At 44.1% G+C, this 22,166-nt stretch overlaps 1 protein-coding gene across 3 annotated transcripts in view; it reads left to right on the top strand.

Moving 5' to 3' along the window:
- The window catches only part of LOC146860512 (aminopeptidase N-like), an 832,137-nt gene that overhangs the window by 334,208 nt on the left and 475,763 nt on the right, over positions 1 to 22,166 (top strand). For all 3 annotated transcript variants that reach the window (XM_085644423.1, XM_085644424.1, XM_085644425.1), the window contains 2 exons: positions 14,427 to 14,570; positions 19,503 to 19,568. In XM_085644423.1, the coding sequence (XP_085500549.1) occupies positions 14,427 to 14,570; positions 19,503 to 19,568 (210 nt within the window). The remainder of the gene's footprint in view (positions 1 to 14,426; positions 14,571 to 19,502; positions 19,569 to 22,166) is intronic.

Genomic DNA, 22,166 nt, shown 5'->3' on the forward strand with positions numbered 1-22,166 from the left:
TCACGGGTACGTCAATGCGTGAGGCAGAGTCCGGGAATACGGCTGCTTTCGGTGGGTGAAAATGGAGCTGCGATATAGAAACAAGGTGCGTGCTGATTGGTGAGGCACGTAGGAAGTGTGGGGAGGGAAGAAGGACTAAGGCCAGGGGGGTGGTGGCCATCTTGGAATGGTTAAGGAAACCATAAGACCGGTGATTGTCATGGAGTAGTGCATTGGAATAGGATTAGTATTAGAACAGAGTACACAGAAAGATATCCCATATAGTAATTAAAAACAATTGAGTGCAATTGCAAACAGAATTGAAAAATGTGGCATGAGACCAAATGACGAAGTACAGACGGACATATTCACAAGTGCATGCAGACGTATTCACAAGGGGCAACTATGAGATTCAAAGGTTGGTAGACCAATCCTCATGCCTTTTCAATCCAGAGTTAAGACTATCAGTTTTTATAATCCACTTTAGTTCTTCTCTGTTGAGTGTCCGCAACATATCTCCTCCGCGTGGGGGCAGTTTAACAGCAGAAATGATGGTCCATCGAATTTCATTCTCAGAATGTCCTTTTTCTAGGAAGTGCTCAACCAGTGGTGCTGTCTTAATTTTGCATCTGATCCTGCTGCGATGCTGGGAAATGCGTAAACGAATCTTTTGAGTGGTCTGGCCTACGTAGATTTCGTCGCAAGGACAGAAAATTGCATAGATCACATTTGTAGAGTTACAATTTGTTAATGTTTTCAGTTCGTTTCTAGTTTGGCCAAAAACGAAAAATTTGCACTCAATGGTCATTGAACAAACAACACAATTTCCACATTTGACATGGCCTTTTAATGGAGGGAGAGACCACATATCATCCAGAGTAGTCAGATTGGATTTGTTGGAGGTGGTTGGAAGGGCCGCGCGGACAAGATGGTCTTTAATATTTTTATTTTTATTAAATGCAAAAATTGGACGTTCTAGATGGAGAGTGCCAGCGTTTAGAACTGGCCAGTTCTTAAGAATACTTTTACGTATATGATTAGAGACTGTGGAGAAAGTCGTAACACAAACCAGTCTACTCGTTTCAGTTTTGGATTTAGGTTCAAGAAGGGTTTCACGTGGGCAATACCATGCACGTTTCATGGAGTTTCGTATAAGCCTTTTAGGATAACCCCTCGTGGACAATTTAGCAGAAAGCAATTTTGCTTCGTAAAAATAGTCCTCTTTTAGGGAACAGTTTCTGCGAATTCTCAAAAATTGCGAGAAGGGGAGAGAATCTTTTAGGGCACGAGGGTGACTGCTTTTGTAGCTAAGCAGAGTATTCCTTTCTGTAGGTTTACGGAAAAGGCCAGTGACTAGATAACCATCAACATGCTTGATCATAAGGTCTAGAAAGGGGATGGATTCCTTTTGATGACTTAGTGTGAATTTAAGGCCCCCGCAATTGTTATTGAGCCAGTGCAGGAACGAGGTGAGTTGGTTTGCATCAGACTGCCATATCATAAAGATGTCATCGATATATCTTTTCCATGTGTAGATACATGATGAGAAAGGGTTGGTGGTGGTAAGAATACAGTTCCTTTCGAGGGCATCCATGTATAGAATGGCTAGATTTGGGGCAAAAATTGCACCCATGGATGTACCTTTAACTTGTTGATAGAAGTTGTCTTCAAACATAAAAAAAATTTTTGTAAGAAAAACTTCCAAAAGTTGTAATATAAAGTTAGTAGGTACTGCATGAGGACGTGCTCTATGGTCTAAGACGTTTTCCATCACTAACAATGAATCCCTTTGTGGTATGTTAGTATAAAGGGATTCTACATCCAGAGTACAGAGTGTGTTTAGTTTGGGGTCATAAGGGTGGTTTTCGATTAAATTAATCATAAACATGCTATCTTGAACATAGCAATCAGTCAAAGGGACAAAATCCTTGATGAAGTGATTGACATAATGATCGAGTGGTTCAAGAATAGAGCCACATCCAGAAACAATCGGGCGACCTGGTGGTTTCTCAAGGTCTTTATGAATCTTAGGCAATGTATAGATTACTGGCATTCTTGGATTTTTAGTGTTAAGGAATTGGTACTCTAGTTTAGAGAGAAAACCATGGTGTAAACCATCATCCGTGATTTGCCGGATGAGTGTTTGAAGTTCCTTAGTAGGGTTAGTGTGTAATCTACAATAGTGGTCGGTGTTTGCCAATTGACGATTGACCTCATCTTTATAGTCCTTCAACTCTTGCAAAACAATACCTCCACCTTTGTCAGCTGGTTTAATTATTAAGGTGGGGTTTTCACGTAGTGAGGAAATAGCTAGTTTCTCTTCCTTCGTTATATTGTAGGGGACGTAATGGTGTATGTCAGAAATGCTCATCAGTTCTTTTAATACAAGTTTTTCGAAAGTAATGACTTCGCCAGGTATCATATTGTTAAGTGGTGAAAAAGTAGAGGGAGGTCTCAATGGGGTGTTGTATTGTTTCGGTGTCATAGGGTTCAAAAGGAAGTAACTATGAAGCCTAATTTTTCGAAAGAATCTAAGTAGTTCTGTCTGGAGATCAAGAAAATTCGGGTATGTCATAGGGACAAAGGAGAGGCCTTTGCTGAGTAGTGATATCTCATGGCTCGATAGTACATGAGTAGAAAGGTTGAACAAAGGTATGGTTGGGTGTTGATCAAGCATATTGTACAATTTGGGGTCTACCAACGATAGAACTTCTGACGAGTTTGTCGCTCTCCTGGCGGGTTGTGCCAACGAGAGCGTTGTCTGCCCCTTCCTCTCCTTGGGGGATCTTGTAGATTCTGACCTAAAAAAAGGGGGGTTGGGGTTCGTGTATTGTTGCTTGTGCCCTCTCCTGTATCTGAATTATGCGAAGAATCGGCAGATGTGTCCGAAAATCCTACTAAGTTCTGGCGTCTGTTAAATCTGCCCCACGGTCTGGAGCTTTGAGGATTATTATAGGCGCGATTAGTGTAGAAGTCTTTGTTCAGATAGGGGTATGCTCGTTCGGGTGTAAATGATTTAATATCCCTTTTAACTTTGTTGGATTTCTTATTCTGTTCTATGCGGTGAAATTCCTCAGCTGTTTTTTGGACTTTTTCTAATAATTTTTTGGCTTCTTGTACTGTGTTATTATCCTTGATATTTTTCTCTATGTCTTCAATCAGCTTAGCGAGTACCTGAAGTTCCTCAGTCGCAGTATCTATGCCTAGGACTAGCCAGTGCCTAGAGCAGGTCGTGCCTATGTAGCTAAAGGTTTTTATATATTTAGGGTTATCGGTGAAGACGCCTGGAATGTTTCTCACTATTAAGCCTTGTGGTATTGTATTGGATTTGAGGTACTCAGTGAGCATTCGTGTCATAAGTTCCAATCGGGAAAATTTCTTTTTTTGTTTCTCTAATTCAGCAGAGAGATCGGTTGTGTCGTCATTAGCGCCTGGAATATCGTCTGTGTTGGAAAAAAGTGACGGCCCTTCTAAGATTTTTTTGATGTAGTCATCTGTGTACAGTGGTGCATTGTCAGACATAGTATTGGTAATATAAAGTATTCAATAGATAAAAGGGCAGGGAGAGAGAAAGGGGAGACGGGAAACAGGGGAGGGGCCCACTTTGGCAGGGGGTCTAATGGAACTTAGCTCTTGCAATCATACCGCTGCAGACTCCTTAATATTCTGCATGTCTTCTGCATGGTTTATTATCGGTAACTCACACCTCCGCATCTTTGTCCTCATATTCAATTTCTTGTAACATGCCAACAGCACCAACTATTCATTTTTACAGATCACTCCGGTTCACTCCCCTTTTCACCCCCTCCTTGGCCTCACGACGATTAAAATACAAGACTATTATCCCTTCACGTAAGCAGAGTCGCATAGTGGTCAGTCAGACCTTTACTTCATTGTTTTTCTCTTACTAATTATGCAATTTTTCCTTTTCTTTTTCTCTCTCCCCCTTAAATTCTCTCCAAATGCTCATTCAATTATTCAGGTCATATGCACAGGCTTTGATTATGTTGTCCTGATGATGATCCCAGTATTATGTGTGAGGATCGAAACGTCGTCGACAATTGCATATACCCTATATGTTCCTATTGACATCATACTATGTACATAAGGGTTTCTATGTAATGTTTGTTAATCTTATTCTCCAACCTTTTTCTCATTGTTACAAACATTTTTTCGCCTGAACAACTTCTTTTGTAAAAAGCTTTCTTCCTTATCTGTTGTACGGTACACAGGCTTGTGTCCTACTTTGAGAATTCTTTTGTATTTTGTTGTCTACATTACCTTATTAGTAAAAATTTATGACCACTGTCCGGCTGGACAAGTCTCTGAAAATAAGCACTGATTGGGTCCTTATTTACTCCCTCTTTACTCAACTGATGCCTAGGGACCTCTGTTGTTTATAAATACTTAATTCCCATGGTCCCTGGTCGACCTTATATGGGTGCTCTTGTTGTGAATTACATCTGCTCTATCATGGTTGCGCACTCTATTTGCACTACCCCATGCCTCCATGGGGGATGCCATCCCCCTTCTAATTCCTGTGCCTGGGTGCTGGGATCAGTTGGCCCAACCGGCTGGTTCTGTAAAGATTACTGTTGCGCGCTGCCTGGGTCAATAAGATGCCACAGCAGCTCTGAGACCCCCCCTTGAGGTGAAGTGCCTGCAGCCCAAGCCCATGTGCGCACAGGCTATTAACTAACAACGGTACAAATGACTTCAAGTATTCCTGCACTATCGCGCCAATATGCTCACCACTTGTTGTGTTGTCCTTTCTGCTCGGCCCTGGTGCTGCCGGAATGGCTACATGTGGCCGGTCGTCCCTCTTGGGACCCTTCTTGGCTGTGGGTTTCCTTGGTGCCATTGCTGGGGCCCTTTTCCTCTTCTGGGGCACTGGTCGAACCTTGGTTTCCACTGGTTGCCTGGGTACTCTCTGGGCCTCCTTCTCCATGGTGTCTGCAGCCAACTGGTCCCATGTGCCCCAGAAGCTGCCCTGATTTGCTGCAACAATTCTCTTAGCTCGGCTGCTTGGTCCCCTCCATTGCGGTTTGCCTTCCTATCATGTTCTCTTTTAGCTGAAATACTGCAATCCCTTGTGGCGTGGTGGGGTGCTACCGCCTTATGTATGCACTAAACCTGCCCCCAAGTGTTTTATCTTAGGGATTGCTCTTGCAGTAATAATCTGTTGTAGACTGATGCGGGGTGCTGCCGCCTTATGTATGCACCAAACTTGCCCCCAAGTGTTTTATCCCGGGGATTGCTCTTTAACTAGTAATTCATCTGTTGTAGACTGATGCTCAAATGAGAGTCTGCGACAATGACGTATGCTACTTTTTTTTTTTTAAATGTCAAAATTGTTGCAGAGAATCTGAATAACGCTAGGATTAGCAACCTTTTCAACAAACCCCTTCTCCCGCAAGGACTGCAGATTTTCCTGTTATTTTATATGGCGTGAACTCTCCTTGGAGGTATCATAGTGCTATGCACATGCGCCATTCACTTTACAGGCCTTTATATTATGGGATTTATAAACCTGGCTCCCAGCTTTCAATCGGGCCGCCTGACGGTCCGGACGTAGCGCTGCATAGGTGGGGGCGGTTTCAACCCTGGCCACGCCCTAGGAGGGAAACCCGCTCACAGGTCCTCCTGCCCTCGGTCTGGAAAAGCAGCTGATTGAACTTCTCGATGTGGCGGGGGAAGGTGGGCCCGCTCGCTGCTTTCTGCCTCACGCTGCCCTCTTCACCCGGGGCCCGATTCACAGAACTAACTTAAGACAAAATCCTAAACTTACTACCATTTTGGTATTCACAGAAGGCACTTACTCATTTTAGTATTCACAGAAGGCACTTACTCATTTCGGTATTCACAGAAGTTAGGAGTCCTAACTTTAGGACTCCTAAATGCCTTCTGTGAATACCGAAAGTCTTAAAATTAGGATTTTTCTCAATTTAGTAGTCCTAAATCTAAACTTAGGACTACTAAATTCAGAAAAATCCTAATTTTAAGACTTTCGGTATTCACATAAGGCATTTAGGAGTCCTAAAGTTAGGAGTCCTAACTATACTACTACTAAACTGAGAAAAATCCTAATTTTAAGACTTTCGGTATTCACAGAAGGCATTTAGGAGTCCTAAAGTTAGGAGTCCTAAACTTAGGACTACTAAATTGAGAAAAATCCTAATTTTAAGACTTTCGGTATTCACAGAAGGCATTTAGGAGTCCTAAAGTTAGGAGTCCTAACTATACTACTACTAAACTGAGAAAAATCCTAATTTTAAGACTTTCGGTATTCACAGAAGGCATTTAGGAGTCCTAAAGTTAGGACTCCTAACTTCTGTGAATACCGAAATGAGTAAGTGACTTCTGTGAATACCAAAATGAGTAAGTGCCTTCTGTGAATACCAAAATGGTAGTAAGTTTAGGATTTTGTCTTAAGTTAGTTCTGTGAATCGGGCCCCCGGACTCTGCAGATGCCTTTCAGTAATGGAGCGGGGAGGAAAGGGATCCTGCTAGCTGCCTCCTGGCTTCTGCTGCACTCTCCTCCGGCACGCCATGAAGCCTAAGGTGTGGAGTGGGGGGAAAGGAGTCCCGCTCACTGCAGTCTGTCTTATGCCATCCTCTTCTTCTTAGATGCCAGCGATGTTTTTCAGGGCTGTGGTGGTGAAAGGCGGGCCCAGTCCTGCTGCCTGGCAAGTCTCGCCATTGCTGGAACTGCACTGATGGCCCGGAGGAGTGCTTGCCATGCTGCCGAGCCCAAGGGGAAGCACCGATGTCCTGAATACCGGGTGGCAACACAAGTGACCGGTAAGACCCTAGTCCACAGTCATCCTCTCAAAAAACCTCCGGTGCCACTCCCCATCTCCACGATGTAGTAGTGAGACGTAGTGTGGGGAGCGACACCTTATATCCCCCCTGCTAATCATCCAACCAATCTTGGAGGTGCACCCTGATGGGGGGATTCAAAAAGGTAACTGGCCCCCCATTGGCTTGTTGAACCGGCGCCTTTCTGGCGTGAGTCTGCTGTGCGGGAAGCACCCCCTCTGCTTCGGGGTGCTCCCAGGCATCGAAAACCAGTTCCTTACAGGGCTTTGGCATCCGTAATGTCACCGGCCCTAGAGGTCACCTTTGGGGGCGGCCTCTGGTGAAAACAGCTCGGATTAGTGCAGTCCGAAGTGTGCATATTGGGCTGGCAGTGGGAAGAGAGACGGCGGATTCACCATGCAGACTTTAAGTTTTAAGCAACTCAAGTTATCCCTCGGCCCGATGTCAATCAGCAGGAACAGCCCACCTCATCCCTCAAACTTGAACTGAACAGCAGCAGTAAGTCTTCATTCATAAATGGTAATGTCATCATTCATGATGAGAATGTTATTAACTTGTGTTTGCTTCTGCGCTCACAGCATGAGGGGCGGCACTCCAATGACCTAGAGGAGGAACCACCACTGATGCAGCCTTTGGGAGCACTTATCAGCTACAGATTGCAGCTTCGTCCCACTGGAGATTTTAAATTTCTCAAAAAAAACTTAAACCAAATGTAGGAATCTTCACTACTACTTCATCCGCCACCTCCGCGACGCTGCCGCCTCCTCATCGGAGAGCGCCTGCTGCCTTGTTCCACTGACCTTCACCTTCTCAGACATTTTTCCGTGAATCTGAACCACGCTCTATTGCAGTCACCAATGACTTTTGATTTTGTCCATGTCTTGCTTGACTGGATGCCCGCATCTGGAGATTTGATCTTTTGGGTGCTAGTTTTGAATAAAAACTTTAAAAATTCATAACTCCAGTTCTACTGATTGGATGTTTGCTGTTATGTTGTTAAACACTTTATTAGAGTTTTCTCTATTTTTCTAAATTGGTGTGGGATTTCTCTTGTGCTTTTGTTTTCACTTTATTACTGTTTGTGTGCTTAACCTATTGCCCCTAAGTTAATGCTAACTGCTTTTGTGGCGAGCTATATCAGAGGGTTAAGCACAGGATAATTCAGCGACTTTCGTGGTTCAGGCCAACAGGGTCTTTTACAGGCCCCAGGAACCCCATTCCCATGGCAACTAAATTGCAGTGTCCCACAGATTGTGATCACCAGGAGAATGCGGCCTCCACGGGGCAGTAGATGGTAGTTGGAGTGAGATCGTATGCTCCCAACAAAAATACTTAGTCCCTGTGGGATGGGGTCCCCTGGGTCCATACACGGCTCTGGGAAAAGGGGTAGCATGACCCCTACTCAAAATAAAAAAATGGCCCTGTCATATGGAGTCCTCAGACCCTTGAGAGGCTTATGGAGAGTGGCTGCATGCCCCTTGACCCCCAGAACAAAACTAACCCTGGGAGATGGAGTACCGGGGGCCCTTAGGTTACTCAGGAAGATGTCCTCTAGCCCCCGCATCTTTGGAAAAAAAAAGCAAATGAGCCCAGGGTCTATAAAAGAATCTGGTAAAGAGGCCACATACTACCTTCCCATGAAAAGAAACCAAAAGTAGTTGTGAAGTGAGCAGTGTGGTCACTCATATCACATTTACTGCTCTAGTTGGGGAGTGCCCCATAATACCCTGCAAGGTTTTAAAAATAATATTTTTGGTATCCTGATGGTGCCCCTAAAAGAGACAGGGATACCACCAAGTATATTTCTTAATGTTGTTGAGGGGTGCAGTGAGTGCAGCAATCCCCAGGAACATAAAATAACACAGTAAGTATCACTGGGTATTGAATACATGATCACAGGGGAGTTTACCATATTTGTTAAAGCAGTTTGAGCTGTTGCTATGTGCTCTTCAGCTGGAGTGTGGGAACCTATTGTGATTTGTTCAATTGCTGCAATTTAGATCTTGCAAAAATGTTACAAAAAGACTCAAAGACATGGGCCCGATGTAAGACCGTTTTTTGCAGTTGCAAAGGGGAAATCAACCCGTTTTCAAACGCAAAAAACCGGTGGTGGAATGTACAAATGCTATTTTGCGACTCACTGACTCGCAAAATAGCGTTTGTGACTCAGTATTCGGAAGTGGCATGCCAAGGGCAGCCCTTCCTAATAGTGACTCCAACACCAATGTGCTATTGTTTTGCAACCGCATTTACATTCGCAAAACACTTGCAGATTACCACCTACTTCAAGTAAATGGTAAACCCGTACGACGTGGGCACAGGGTCTGCCGCAGACCAATTCCTATGCCTATTCCATGCCATGCATGGCAATGGACATAAAAAAACATTGTAATTCACTGAAAAAGCAAAAGTTAAAGTAACGTTATATTAAGGCACTGTAACAACAGTTTTTTTAATGTAAAGAAACATACTATTACAATTTCTAACTAAAACATTACCTCAAGCTTTGTTTAGTCTGTGGTAGACTTTAGTGTCGTTTGACAAACCCACAAGACATTTTCAAAACAAATAGGGCAGTCACTTCAGCTGCTGTCGTGAAAGTTTCGGTTTGATGCATTAAGCATTAAGCGGGGGCCGAGAAAAAGGGAGTGTCACAAAACACCTTTTCTCTATGTTAATTTTCATAGGAAATTTTAGACATGGCTACAGCCTGAACTGCTGAAAGGAATTACACCAAATTTGGCAAAAAGGTAGCTCTTGGTCCAGAAAGCAAATGTAAAGATTTCTCAGATATACAACTGTGGCTGTGGTGGATCTATGACCCGTCCTGATCTTGCGCCTGAGATCTGATTGGCTGCCAACAACTCAAACCAGGAAGCGTTGGTATCCATGTTGTGACTCGGTTAAACGGAGTCCCAAGGAATGGATTTTAAAAAAAGAAAAGAGGGCAGGGTAGTAACACCCTGATTCCTTAGGTGCCTTTGGGGGGTCCCCCAGGGCCAAAAAAACATACTTAAAAAAAAGAAAAATTGGCAGGAGTCATGTTAGATTCACGACTCCGGACAAAAATGGAAATAAGAAATGAAGCGCGGGCTCCCATGCTTCGTTTAATTTAGGCCCCCAGGTGGGCCAGGTCCTAGGGGCAATCAAAAATGATGGTGGAAGGCCCTGGGGACCACCACCTCCCCTGGGCTGACGATAAAGGAAATGCGGGGGGCCATGCTGCCCCCTGCAGCCCCGGGGATGGACCGCCACCTCCCTGGGATTATATTAAAAAATAATGCATGGGGGGCTCAAGCCCCCCTTTCAGGCCCAAGGACAGCCACCTCCCCATGGCTAACTAACGTAAGTGCTGGGGGCCACGTGTCCCACCGCAGTCGCAGGGACCACCACCTCCCTAGGGCTACATGAAAAAATGATGCATGGGGGCCACCAGCCCCCCACGCAGGCCCGGGGACAACCACCTCCATGGCGCAACTCTATAATCAATTACATATGGGGGCCCACAGCCCTGGGTACCACCACCTCCCCATGGCTTAATTAATTGTGGATAGGGGCCGTGCAGGCCCCCTTGCGGAGCGGTAGATGGGTCTGGAGACCGCCACTCCCCCGGGCCAGCTCCAGCAATGTACCGGGGTGCCCTCCCCTGGAGTTCCCACCTAGCCAAAGCAAACACTGCTTCGCTTCATGGAAGTGACAGCATTACAAATGCTCTCTTTTCCAAGCAGCAGAGCAAAATTGCTTTTGGAGAGAGGGAGCTGCATGCCATTAGCAGATCTCTCTGTCCAAAAGCAATGTTGGCTACTGCAGGAGGCAGGGAGCCAGCAGGGACAGCGGGGCCTTCAGGCTCCCTCCGTGGTCACTAACTAGGTGGCTATGCCCCAGGCGAAGAGGCCCCCGAGGCAATATACAGGCCCTCTATTCATTTTTGTAAAAAAAGAAGAAGGCTTGGCCTCCCATTAAAAAAAATATAATGTAAAGGGCAGGCTCCAAGGGGCGTGGTCCCCGGGGCCAAAATCGGCCAAAGGAAAAGTCCGAGACTGACTACATCAAGGCCAACATTTCTATCAAAGACAAACTAGTGCCGGTCCAATATTAACTGCTAGTGCCTCCTTATATCCGTATCTTTCCCTGTGTCCACTACCCATATATCAGGCAATCCTTCCCGAAAAATATATGTATGTCATTCTGTAACTCATGCATTTTTAAAGGCAGAGACAGTCCTCTCTTGGGAACATCTTCTCTTCCGCCATGAGTTAAATCTCCTTACAGTGATGGCGGACTGCTCACACCTCGTCCGCCCTCAATTCATTCCTATTCCGGGTCCCGGGGCAGACTGGCCCCTATTTTCCCACTCACTATACGGTTTGATGGTCTGTAACAGATCACAAGTGGTTCAAGGTGTGATGCTACCACAAGCATCTGAAATTCATACTTTTCTCCAAATACAAAAGAGTCCTTGCATTTTAGGGGTAGAAGACCTTCTTTCTTTATTCCATGCCACTTTTTATGTCCAGGTATGCATTTTGGCACTTAGCTGTCTTTTCTTCCAATCTGATTCACCATGATCATTGCATTAACTATGCAAATAACCCTTTCACAAACACTGAAGAAATGTTCTCCATTTGTCTTTAGCAGCCCACCTAGTCACTATAAACGGCAGTCCACGCAAATGTTTTCCAGATTCCACTGTGAATATTGCTAACTGTTTAAAATAACAGAGCAATCAAAACGGTTTGATTCTTTAAATTGCGGCAAAACATTTTCATTATTCACTTTAAAAATGATGACGAAAGTAAGTCATGACTATTTTTCCTCTTCAGTGTGTGGTCAATACCTAAGAAGTGCCCTGCTCTGAAATCCATGCAGTTTCAATGGTTTCTCTGGAACATCTTCTCGTCTGCCATGATTCAGTTTGCGAATCCGCACACCAACAGCAATATCATGATTGGCTGTCCTCAACCTGACAGGAAAGATGTTTCCTCTGTTTTATTGACCGGAAAACAGTCCTGAGGATTAACATTTTAAGTGTAAACTGATTGTTGGAGTTAAGGTAGAGGTATCCTAACCCCATGGGTGTGTTAGAGGGTTCACAGAGGAACCAACAAATCCCCTGTGTAATTCCTTGATGAATTGGCGAATCTTGGTGCAATTACAAAAGAAACACATACATTCACACACCCACTGTCAGGCCCACACAGGCACTCACAGACCACGCTCTTCAGACACCCACTCACATACACACACAGGAACTAACACACCTGCCCACAGAACCACCGAGGCACTCACATAGCCACTCACAGACCCATAGCGTGACTCACACACCACTCACAGACCCATACAGGCACTCACACATCTAGTCACAGATCTATACCAGCACTCACATACCCTCTCAGACCCACACAGGAACTGACACACTAACTCACAGACCCTCACAGGCAATTGCATACCCACTCGCAGACCCACACAGACCCATAGCTCCACTCACACAAATACTCACTCTCCAATACAGCCACTCACACACCCACAAACTTACCCATACATTAACTCAAACAGCCATTAACTCACCCATACTGCCACAGACACCCACTCACCCATAAAATCACTCACACACACTCATTTACCAATACAGCCAATCATAGACAAACATTCACTTATACAGCTACTCACAGTCTCACTGACTCACCCATACATCCACTTACATAGGCACTCTCATACATATACAGCCACCCACTCACTTAACCATACAGCCACTCACAAAGCCATTCACAAAGTCACTTGCTTACCCACACAGCTGCTCACAAACCCACTCACTCACCCATACAGCCACACACCCACAGCCACCCACTCACTTATACAGCCACTCACAATCCCACTCACTCAACCATACAAACACTAACACAGCAACTCATTCACCCATACCGCCATCAACACAGTAATCACTCATCAATACAGCCACTCACACAGCCACTGACTCGCCCATACAACCACTCATGCAGTAACTCCTTTTCCAATATAGACACTCATACAGCCACTCACTCATCCACACAGCCACTCACACATTCACTCATGTATCCATACAGCTAGTCACACAGCCACTCACTCACCCATACATCCAGCATCACACCTACTCACTCACCCATATAGCCAATCACAGACTCACTCAGTCACTCATACAGCTACTCACACAGCCACTCATGTGTACATACACCTTCTCACACAGCCACTTACTCACCCATAAAGCTACTGACACAGCCATACACATACCCATACAGCTATTCACACAGTCACTCACCCATATAGCCACATACACAGTCACTCACTTGTCCATACACCTACTCATACAGCCAATCACACAGCCACTCACTTGTCTATACACCCATTCACACAGCTACTCACTCATGCATGGAGGCATTCACATACCCATAGAGTGACTTACAAACCTACTTTCAAACTCACACAGTCACTGAAACACCCATGCAAACACTAAAAGTAACCTATATGAATACATATACCAACGGGTATTTAAACATTCACAAACATAACATACACTTTTTCTTTCTTTAAACTAGTTCACCATCAATTTTCAGGATTGTGCAACTGCCATGGAAAAGTGTGGCGGTGAGGAAAAAAGGGTTCCCTGTATTCCTCTGCACAAGGGTATGCATGCAGGGGGGCAAATGGTGTGCCCCCCATCTGCATGCACCCCCTGATCCTGCAGGGTATAGACTTGACAGCCTATGCCCTGAAGGAACTGTCTTTGACGTTCCCATTGCAGTGCCTTTTTCATAGACACCACTGTGGGACCGCTAAAGAACCGCTCGTCAGAGACAAAAAAAAGTCGTAATCTGGCAGGCAGTTTATTATGGCTTTGGTGGTCTGGGAGGTGGGTGGCAGCATGGTGGCCCTGCTCAAAGACCTCCAAATTCATAATAGGGCCCTTGGTGAACAGATGAATTTATTGCAATCTATTACTACAATCATTCATCACAAAGTAGAGAGGTCTAAGGAAACTGGTCAGTATGTCATAAAAAAGAACTATACTCTGCTGTGGAGTGAAGTCTCAATAAACAGCTTAGAGTGTCATAAAGCACTACCAGGAACTTACATCAGTAGGAGACATGTGTCAGTGTAGAGGCTAGTGCACTGATAAATAGTACACCCGCTTTAAAAACGTGGTCATATAATAGGATGGTGTATTTTGCGAATAGTATTACTTATTAGTAATGCAGAAGAATAGTAATTTAACTGGTGCAGAACCTTAGTTTATATCTCTAAATATCAGAATGTTTTACAAAACACGCTCACTGGATGATGTCATCAGTGATGTCATTTGAGATGTCATCGGTGACGTCATTGGTGATGTCACTGACCATGTCATGAGTGATGTAATATGTGAGGTCATAAGCAGTGCATTACGGGGAGTAAGTTATAGTTAGCTCTGTTACTATGTATGCAACTGCTGAATTTCTATGGTTTAGTGCATGTAAAATCCGAGCCTAACTATAACATCCCTGTAATCTTTGTTTTTTTATTTAAGTGAATATATATATATATATATACACACACCTGCTTTACCTTTATATGTTGCTTCTGCAGATTATTTTAACCACTGACTGTTTTTGTAGAACGATTTGATGCTGTTTAATGAAATCTACCCAGTCATGGACTTGGACGCTTTAGCGACCTCCCAGCCCCTGTCTATGGAGGAAGATGAAGTTAATACTCCAGAAGAGATCACAGCATTGTTTAATCTGATATCTTACAATAAGGTAATAACGTTATTGCTTTCAGGCAACTTTCAATATATGAAATGCATTTTTTTTGTCTAAGCTCAATTATGGACATTTCTGTTTACCTCTGTGGGTGTGTGACTGTTTAATTTTGCCTGCATAAGCAGGTGAAGATGCAAAATGGCAAACGTTTTCTGAATTTAAGGGCTAAAGTTTTTTTAACACCTGTATCTAATTTCATCTAGCTGGAAATCCCATAGAACATGTGGTTGTTGCAAATAGTTTTCATGGCTGTTTCCCAGAATACTTAATCAGGTTGACAGCTCCGATTAAGAGCAGAAAGTCAAAATGCGCTGCATATTTCTTCTCCTCCTCTGCCGAGCTCCTAGGCCCGGGACCTCTGGTTTTGTGAATGAGGAAGAATACAAGTTGTAAGGAACATGGTAATCTGCTGCTGCAATGTCACATTCACTGTATGCCTGATAGCAGAACTAATCTAGCTGTGGCCCAGGACCCCATTATGCTATTTAAAATATTCACTGTTCATAAACACTAACTTTAAAACTGGGAACTGCTCTGATTACAACAGCACTTGCATGGCTCGATTCTACTATATCGCATGGCCAGCTGGAGTTTAGGACAAGCCTAGAGTTCAAAAAAGATTTCCTGAAGTTTATGGGTGCCCTGAACACCTTGTACAGTACAACTAAAATATTACCTTCCTATCACACTTTTCTAGGCTAACCATTGCACAGTCAAATGCTGGACCAAAATATGCTCGGATGCTTAAGACTAGTGTCACATGGCCCATGGGGACATTATCGTCTTCCCTAAGTTAGCCTGAGCACGCTGCAGATTGTCCGCTGCTTTGCACACGTTACTACATGAGCTTATTTTGCAAATGCTTCTTTTGATATTTTCACATGAGAACCCACTGTGTTTACGCTTTGCACGTTCCTGGGATTTAGTCTGAACATTGCGAGCAAGGTCGAACAACAATGCCCCTTGTTATTCTGTTCTGGGCAGGCCCTAGCACCTAGACAAAACATACAGATGCAGCTGTTGTTTGGAATACGTACTTTGGTTTTATTGGCATACACAGATAGGTAGCACACACTTGGAGAGGGATCTTTCCAGGGAGCAGAGAATGACAGCACCTATGATGTAGAACTGCCATCTGTAGACTGAGGTACGGGGTCTGCAGATAACACCCAAAGATCTTCTAATATATAATCATCCTGCGCCTGTGCAAGGGGAGGGCGGTTAGGCTACTCTGTCCCTCACTATGACAGCTCCTTTTAGGATCTACGGATTACTTGACATGTTGATCGTATTTGTGTTATGCATTTTTCTGCTTATTGTGGCACATATACTGCATATTGGAGCACGTTAGTCAAAATAAATATTTTGAACTTGTTTGTGTCTCTGTCATATCTTATTGGGATAAGTACAAGAGTGTGAGAAAAAGGGTTTCTCTTGTAATCACGATCCCTGAGAAAGTCAGGAGTGTTGTGTTCTGGGATGTCTAATCACTTGTTCCTCTGTAAGTGAGTAGGAGGGCAAGTGAGATACTATAGCTAGTCGGTCCTGGGCTTATAGGTACTAAGGTGGTAGGATGACTCAGTCCCTATATACTAAGGTCCCATAATCCTAGGCATAGTTCTGTGTTTGCGCAGAATCTCTGCAACATGGAACCACCAACGTTTGGTCTGGTACTTATTCACAGGACCCCTGGGTAGTGCTTGTGCTTGTCCACAATACTGTTTCACCACTTTCCGGGGATGCCCAAGGCAGAAGGGCTTTGCCTCCTACAGTTGTAGGATACACCTGTTTCTGTAGGTTTTTCAAGCTTGAATTCTCAAAGGTTTCGATGAGCCATTTTGAGCTACCGTTTTCTTTGACTTTGCTTAATATATGGCACAACTGGTCGCAATTCCAGCTCATAACCGGGCGGCAGTTCCATAACATTTGATTAAACACGGGGTCACCAATGTGGGGGCTACCTTTATTTTTGTAGTAGATCCAGCATACCGCTTTGAAGTATTTTATTCTCGGGTTTCATTTCTCGCGGTTAATGCTAAAGATAATTTTTTTATATACTTACACTGCCGCTGCACCTTTGGCAGCGTATTGTTCTTTGATCTAAGTTCCGTTGACGTCCTGGGAGCATGCCATTTGGTTAAATGGCGTCCTTACTCACCCTGTCTCTTTTGTTTGAATGGGCCACTTGTCTATTGATGGGGGTATTTGGTCTGTTTTGGCCGGTTTAACACCATATTCCAATTCTCTCAATGTTACTATGGTGGTGCTACGTTTGCTATATACACACTTAGTACATCTTCATAGACAAGTTATACAGTTTATGTCTTGTGCAGTTTTGGCAGCTCCAGCTGGAGCTGCTCCTCTGGCCCCAGTTCAGGGAGGGGCTATTGTCATGATTATCTCAGTGATGGGCAAATGTCCTCAGAATCGTGAGGATCTTCTATTATGGATAGCACAGATAATTGAACAGATTGAAGCTGTGGAGAAGCACAGGGTCCTTACTATGAGTTTGCCAAGTGGTTTGATTCCCCCTCTTGTGGATTGCAACACCTGGGGGACGGTGTTTCCATCAGTGTATACACTGTGCTTTGGCACCCCTTCTATGAACGGTCTGCTGAGCGTTCTTAAACGAGTACAGGATGAAAACGGAACTGGGCCAGCCCTGGATTTGGGAATTAGATTAGTGGGAATGTTCCCTATTTTCTGCAATATGATTCTGGCTAATATTAAGGGTGAAGCAGATTGCTTGCAGGTGCGCCAACACCTAGCAGCGGTGGTGGATGCTGATTATGATAGCGGATGTTTACAACTCCCTAGATCGCAATAATGTGGGAGTCAGACCATTTACACAAGTACAAACTAAACCCCCTCCAGACAGTGAGGGTCGTCTAGTCTTTCCTAAGAAGGGCTGAAACAAACATTGGCATCAACAGAAGCCTAGGTCCCTTGCGGGTTCGCCTTCACCTGATGCTTCTGAGCGTAGATATGATTTCCGTGACCGCTCTAAAATTAAGACACCTGAGAGGTTTCAGATTCCTGATCCCCTTTCTCTTAGTTCCTTTCAGGAATAATCGGATCAACAATCTGGTGGACTAGGGTGAGTCCACGCAACCAAAGCTAGACCTGCAGCACCAGTTTGACGTGAAAGTCAAACGGGAGGAAGCACCTCAGTATTGTGCCCTGTTTCAGAAGAAAAAAGTTGCCACTTTGACATCAAAGTATGCCACAGACGGTGAAAACCCTCCTCCTGGACAGGAGTTGGGCAGTAACTCTCCTCAACAGCTCAGCAGAAGTTACCATAGTTTGGTAGACACCCCACCAGTGTCTGTGGGTGAAAGCAACTTACACTTATATTACAGTTGAAACCGCGGTCATCCTCTAAGCTCCCCCTGATAGAGTCTACCACATTGAACTTCAAATTGAAGGAGATTTTAAACGTACAATAAATGCAGTATTTTGGGACAATTTGACTTCTTTCTATGACATTTTGCTGGCGGAGGTTGATTGGCCTCCCCCATTTGTCCTTGCTACCTCTAGGGGCGAGGATGTTATTTTAACGTCTTTCTCTCTAAATGTCCCAGGGGAGACTAAACAAGTGTATGCTTCAGAGTGGGCTCTGGCCTTAGCTCCTGTTCTATGTAGAACTACCATCTATAGACTGAGGTAAGAGGTGTGCAGATAACACCCATAGATCTTCTAATATATAATTATCCTGCATCTGTGCAAGGGGAGGGAGGATAGGCTACTCTGTCTCTCACTATGACAGCTCCTCTTATGAACTACGGATTACTTCCAAAACTGACCGCATTTGTGTTATGCCTTTGTCTGCATATTGGAGCACGTTAGTTAAAATAAATATTTTGAACTTGTTTGTGTCTCTGTCAGATCTTATTGTGGACAAGTACAAGAGTGTGAGCGAAAGGGTGTTTCTTGTAACCGCAATTCCTGAGAGAGTCTGGAATGTTGTGTTCTGGGGTGTCTAATCACTTGTTCCTCTGTAAGTGAGTAGGAGGGCAAGTGAGACACTATAGCGAGTAGGTTCTAGGCTCATGGGTACTAAGGTGGTAAGATGACTCAGCCCCTATATACTAAGGTCTCATAATCCTATGCATAGTTCTGTGTTTGCGCAGAATCCCTGTAACACTAGTCCTCCCCCCCCCCCTTTTGCCTTTAAAAGTCCCGTGCATGGTCCTTCTCAACGGTTTCCTTTCTATGGTGACCTCCTAGAGATTCATGATCTCATTTGAACAGTGCATATTTCCGTTACCTCCTCGAGACCTGTTAATAAGACCGAAATATTCCCACCAAAAATAAATACAACAATTATATATTTGCGGGATCGATAGCCACAAGTTCCCTCAGTGTAAGAATTTGTGCAAAACACAAATCGATGATGTAGGGAAATGTATGGAACAAAGAGGTGTTTTTTTCTGTACAAACCAACTGTGCTTAGACACCGACAAAACGGTAGAAAAATTACTCCATCCCTTTTGCTGGAGTAATACTCCACCGATAGAGGGTAAGAGAGGTTTCAATTGGAGATTTTGACTAGCCACTAACTCATACGTTAGTGACATCCGAACATGTACCATGCCTTGCAATGCCCACTCCTCACCCGGTGCATGTGATTACTACTGCAGGATGGTCCACAGTCGTCGTGGACAATTAAACATTATTTAATGGTTTTACAGCTGCTATGTCACCTTTTGGAATTGCCTGGAACCGTAATTCGTTCCATTTGTAATCAAAAACATGATTTAGGAGTGCAAACTGCTTTGTGATTGGCCTAGATCATCTCCTACATAGAGAGTGTCTTTTCTGGATAGTTTGTAACAACTAAAGCCAAGTTTTTTAATGCTTCACAACTTTTGCTTTTGTTTTGCTTTTAAATTTCAATTTAGTGCTTGTTCTGCTTGTACTTTGCTCTAGGGAGCTGCGGTGATTCGAATGCTGTCTACGTTCCTGACCGAGAAGCTGTTTATTAAAGGGTTGACTGTAAGTATTTCAAAAGCCAACGGAATTTGCTTTTTGCCTTCTGATTCTTTACATTGGTCGCATAATATATTCAAGTAGGTTTAGTCTTTTCTGTGACAGGATGATTCATTAAAGGAGAAATGTCCTTCATACCCGCAGGCAGCACTTGGTTTAAATACCATTTACCACTGTATTATGTAATCAGATTGTGGAGGTGGTAAAAAGTGACAACAAATATTTGTTATATTTAATCAAACAGGCTGCAGCTGAAGTAGAGCAATACCACAATCTATCACAATCACACACCACAAAAATAGCAATATTGCTCAGCGACTAAACAAAACAAGGCAACAATAATGAATCAGCAAATATACAATCCAACAAGGCATTAACAAACTACGTGACAACAATACAGCAGTACAACATTTGATACCAAACATAACACAGCAAAAAAAAACAATGCACAAAGTATAACAGCACAGCTCTGAAACTGTATTGTGTTAGGATGTTCTGTGCTTTTGTATTTAGGTGTGGTGTTACCGTGCTATGTTGTGCTTGTGCTTTTGCTCGGTTTTGATGTATTTTTATATGGCACAATGTTGGGCTGTTTTAAAAGTGTGCTATTGTGTTATTGTTGTCTACTGTGCTGTCGTAAAAGTGTGCTAGTGAGGTATTGTAGTCTATTGTTTCGTTGTCTATTTTTGTTGGTGTATTTGTTGGTTTGCTGTGTTCTGTTGTTATTGTTTTCAGTGTGTTACTGTGTTTTGTGATGTGCTATTGTGCTGCTTTTGAATACCACTGTTTTTATGCTATATTGTGTTTTCGGTTGTATTGCAGCAGATTATTCTGTGTAACTATTCTGCTTATGTCTTTGTTGCATTACATTGTTTACATTCCTAGTGCAGGCAATGGTGCTTTTCTTCATGGGCTGTAAACTTCAATAATTATTTTTGGGTACAGCATCTTGGCCTGTTTTTCAATATGTGATGCAGTGTTGGGTATTTGTTTCATGCTAGCAGGAGACAATGTTTCCAGTTCTATACTTTCGTTAAAAAAATGATACCATGCTCCCATTTATATAGGTTTGTTTAACATATCATTGGATTTGATGAGGTGAATGTATATGAGTACAATGCAACCAGTTGCATTTTTGTGTCAAACAGCATTGGTTTGTGAGACAAACTGTAAGTATAGTATTCTATGGATCTTGGAATACTTGTAATGGTTTAGGCCACACAACTCTGCTTGGTTGCCACTGGCCTCTGATATTTTGTATGCTTTTGGCCTCATTTACAAACAAGCATTTGCAATGCAATCGGTCTCGCCTTTGAGGCCTTATAAGCATTTACCATGCAGCACATTGTTTGCAGCTAAAGGCCAGCAGCGATCCCACCGGGCTGGCGGGGTCCAATACTCTAAAAGAGGCAGAAGAACGTGAGGAGATGGAAACCAATCTGTGAGGGGGGCATAGGAGGGGCCCTATTGTGAATAAGAGGGCACAACCTTGGTAGGAGTGCAGAGGCAAATTCTAAGGCGGAGCAACACGTCATGAAATGAAGCCGCCATGATGCAGGTATATAAGGTAGCTCAGTGTGTTAAACACTTGCTCTCAGGGGCTGTGTGTGCATCCTGCACATTACAGGTTCGGATCCAGACCAGGAGTGCCAGGGGCAGGTGCTCTTTACCACATTACAAAACGGCACCACTGTGGTAGGAGGTACTGCTCACAAATCTCACGATCTCATGCAGCAGAGATGGGCAGACTTTGCGGGCTCACAAAGCAGTGCTATTGTATGCCGGCTTTTACTGAGCATGTGCTACATCCTAATTTCTGTTCCTATCAGCACTTACCTGCGTCTGCTGGGGTACACGCTAATATCACGGACTACGCAGGCTCCTAGCTGCAACCCCAGTGGAAGAGCAGACGGAGAATTAAGCAGAAGGCACATGGAAGTGCCAGTAACCTACTCGTGATGGCCATAGCATGTTTGGCCGGAGGCGGGCTCAAATGTGTTGGGGATTTATCCAAAAATTCAAGCGCACAGGGCAGGCTTTCAGTTTTTACATAGTAAAATGGGTTTTATCTGGGAGTTTGCCCCTGTTCATGGCTTTGCTTCTGAAACCGGAGCAGAGCAACAGATTAATGGTTTGTTGCAGCGAGCGGTGGAAGTGCATTAAAAAAACACAAGCAGCTCAAGAGGAGTGGTGGGGCGGACACAGGGAGACAAGGGGGAGTGGTGCAGGGGAGAGAAGGAGGCACTGCAGCTGCTGCCCTGAGCGCCGCTGCTTGCTCCCGCCAGCAAAACGCCGTGAGAGTGAACCTTTTCAAAAGGGTTGGAACATGCACCCACCTTTAGCCATATGCAGGCTCGACCAAATTTTATGCAGCGACGCTAGTGATTTGCTGCACCAAGCGGCATCATTTTAAAAGCACAGGAATACGTTGTATTAACAAAAACATGACGCATATGTGTGCTTTCCCCTGCACTGGTGCACAATTGGCTGCCATGTGCCAGCGCAGGCACCCGTCCTTCATGTTGCAAGGGTGCCTGCATTGCGAGATGATTGTTTTTATGCAGGAAGGGAATCCTTCTTGCAATAAACTATCATTGTTGCCAT

This window comes from Triturus cristatus, chromosome 3_1 (assembly GCF_964204655.1).
Source record: "Triturus cristatus chromosome 3_1, aTriCri1.1, whole genome shotgun sequence".
Lineage (NCBI taxonomy): Eukaryota > Metazoa > Chordata > Amphibia > Caudata > Salamandridae > Triturus > Triturus cristatus.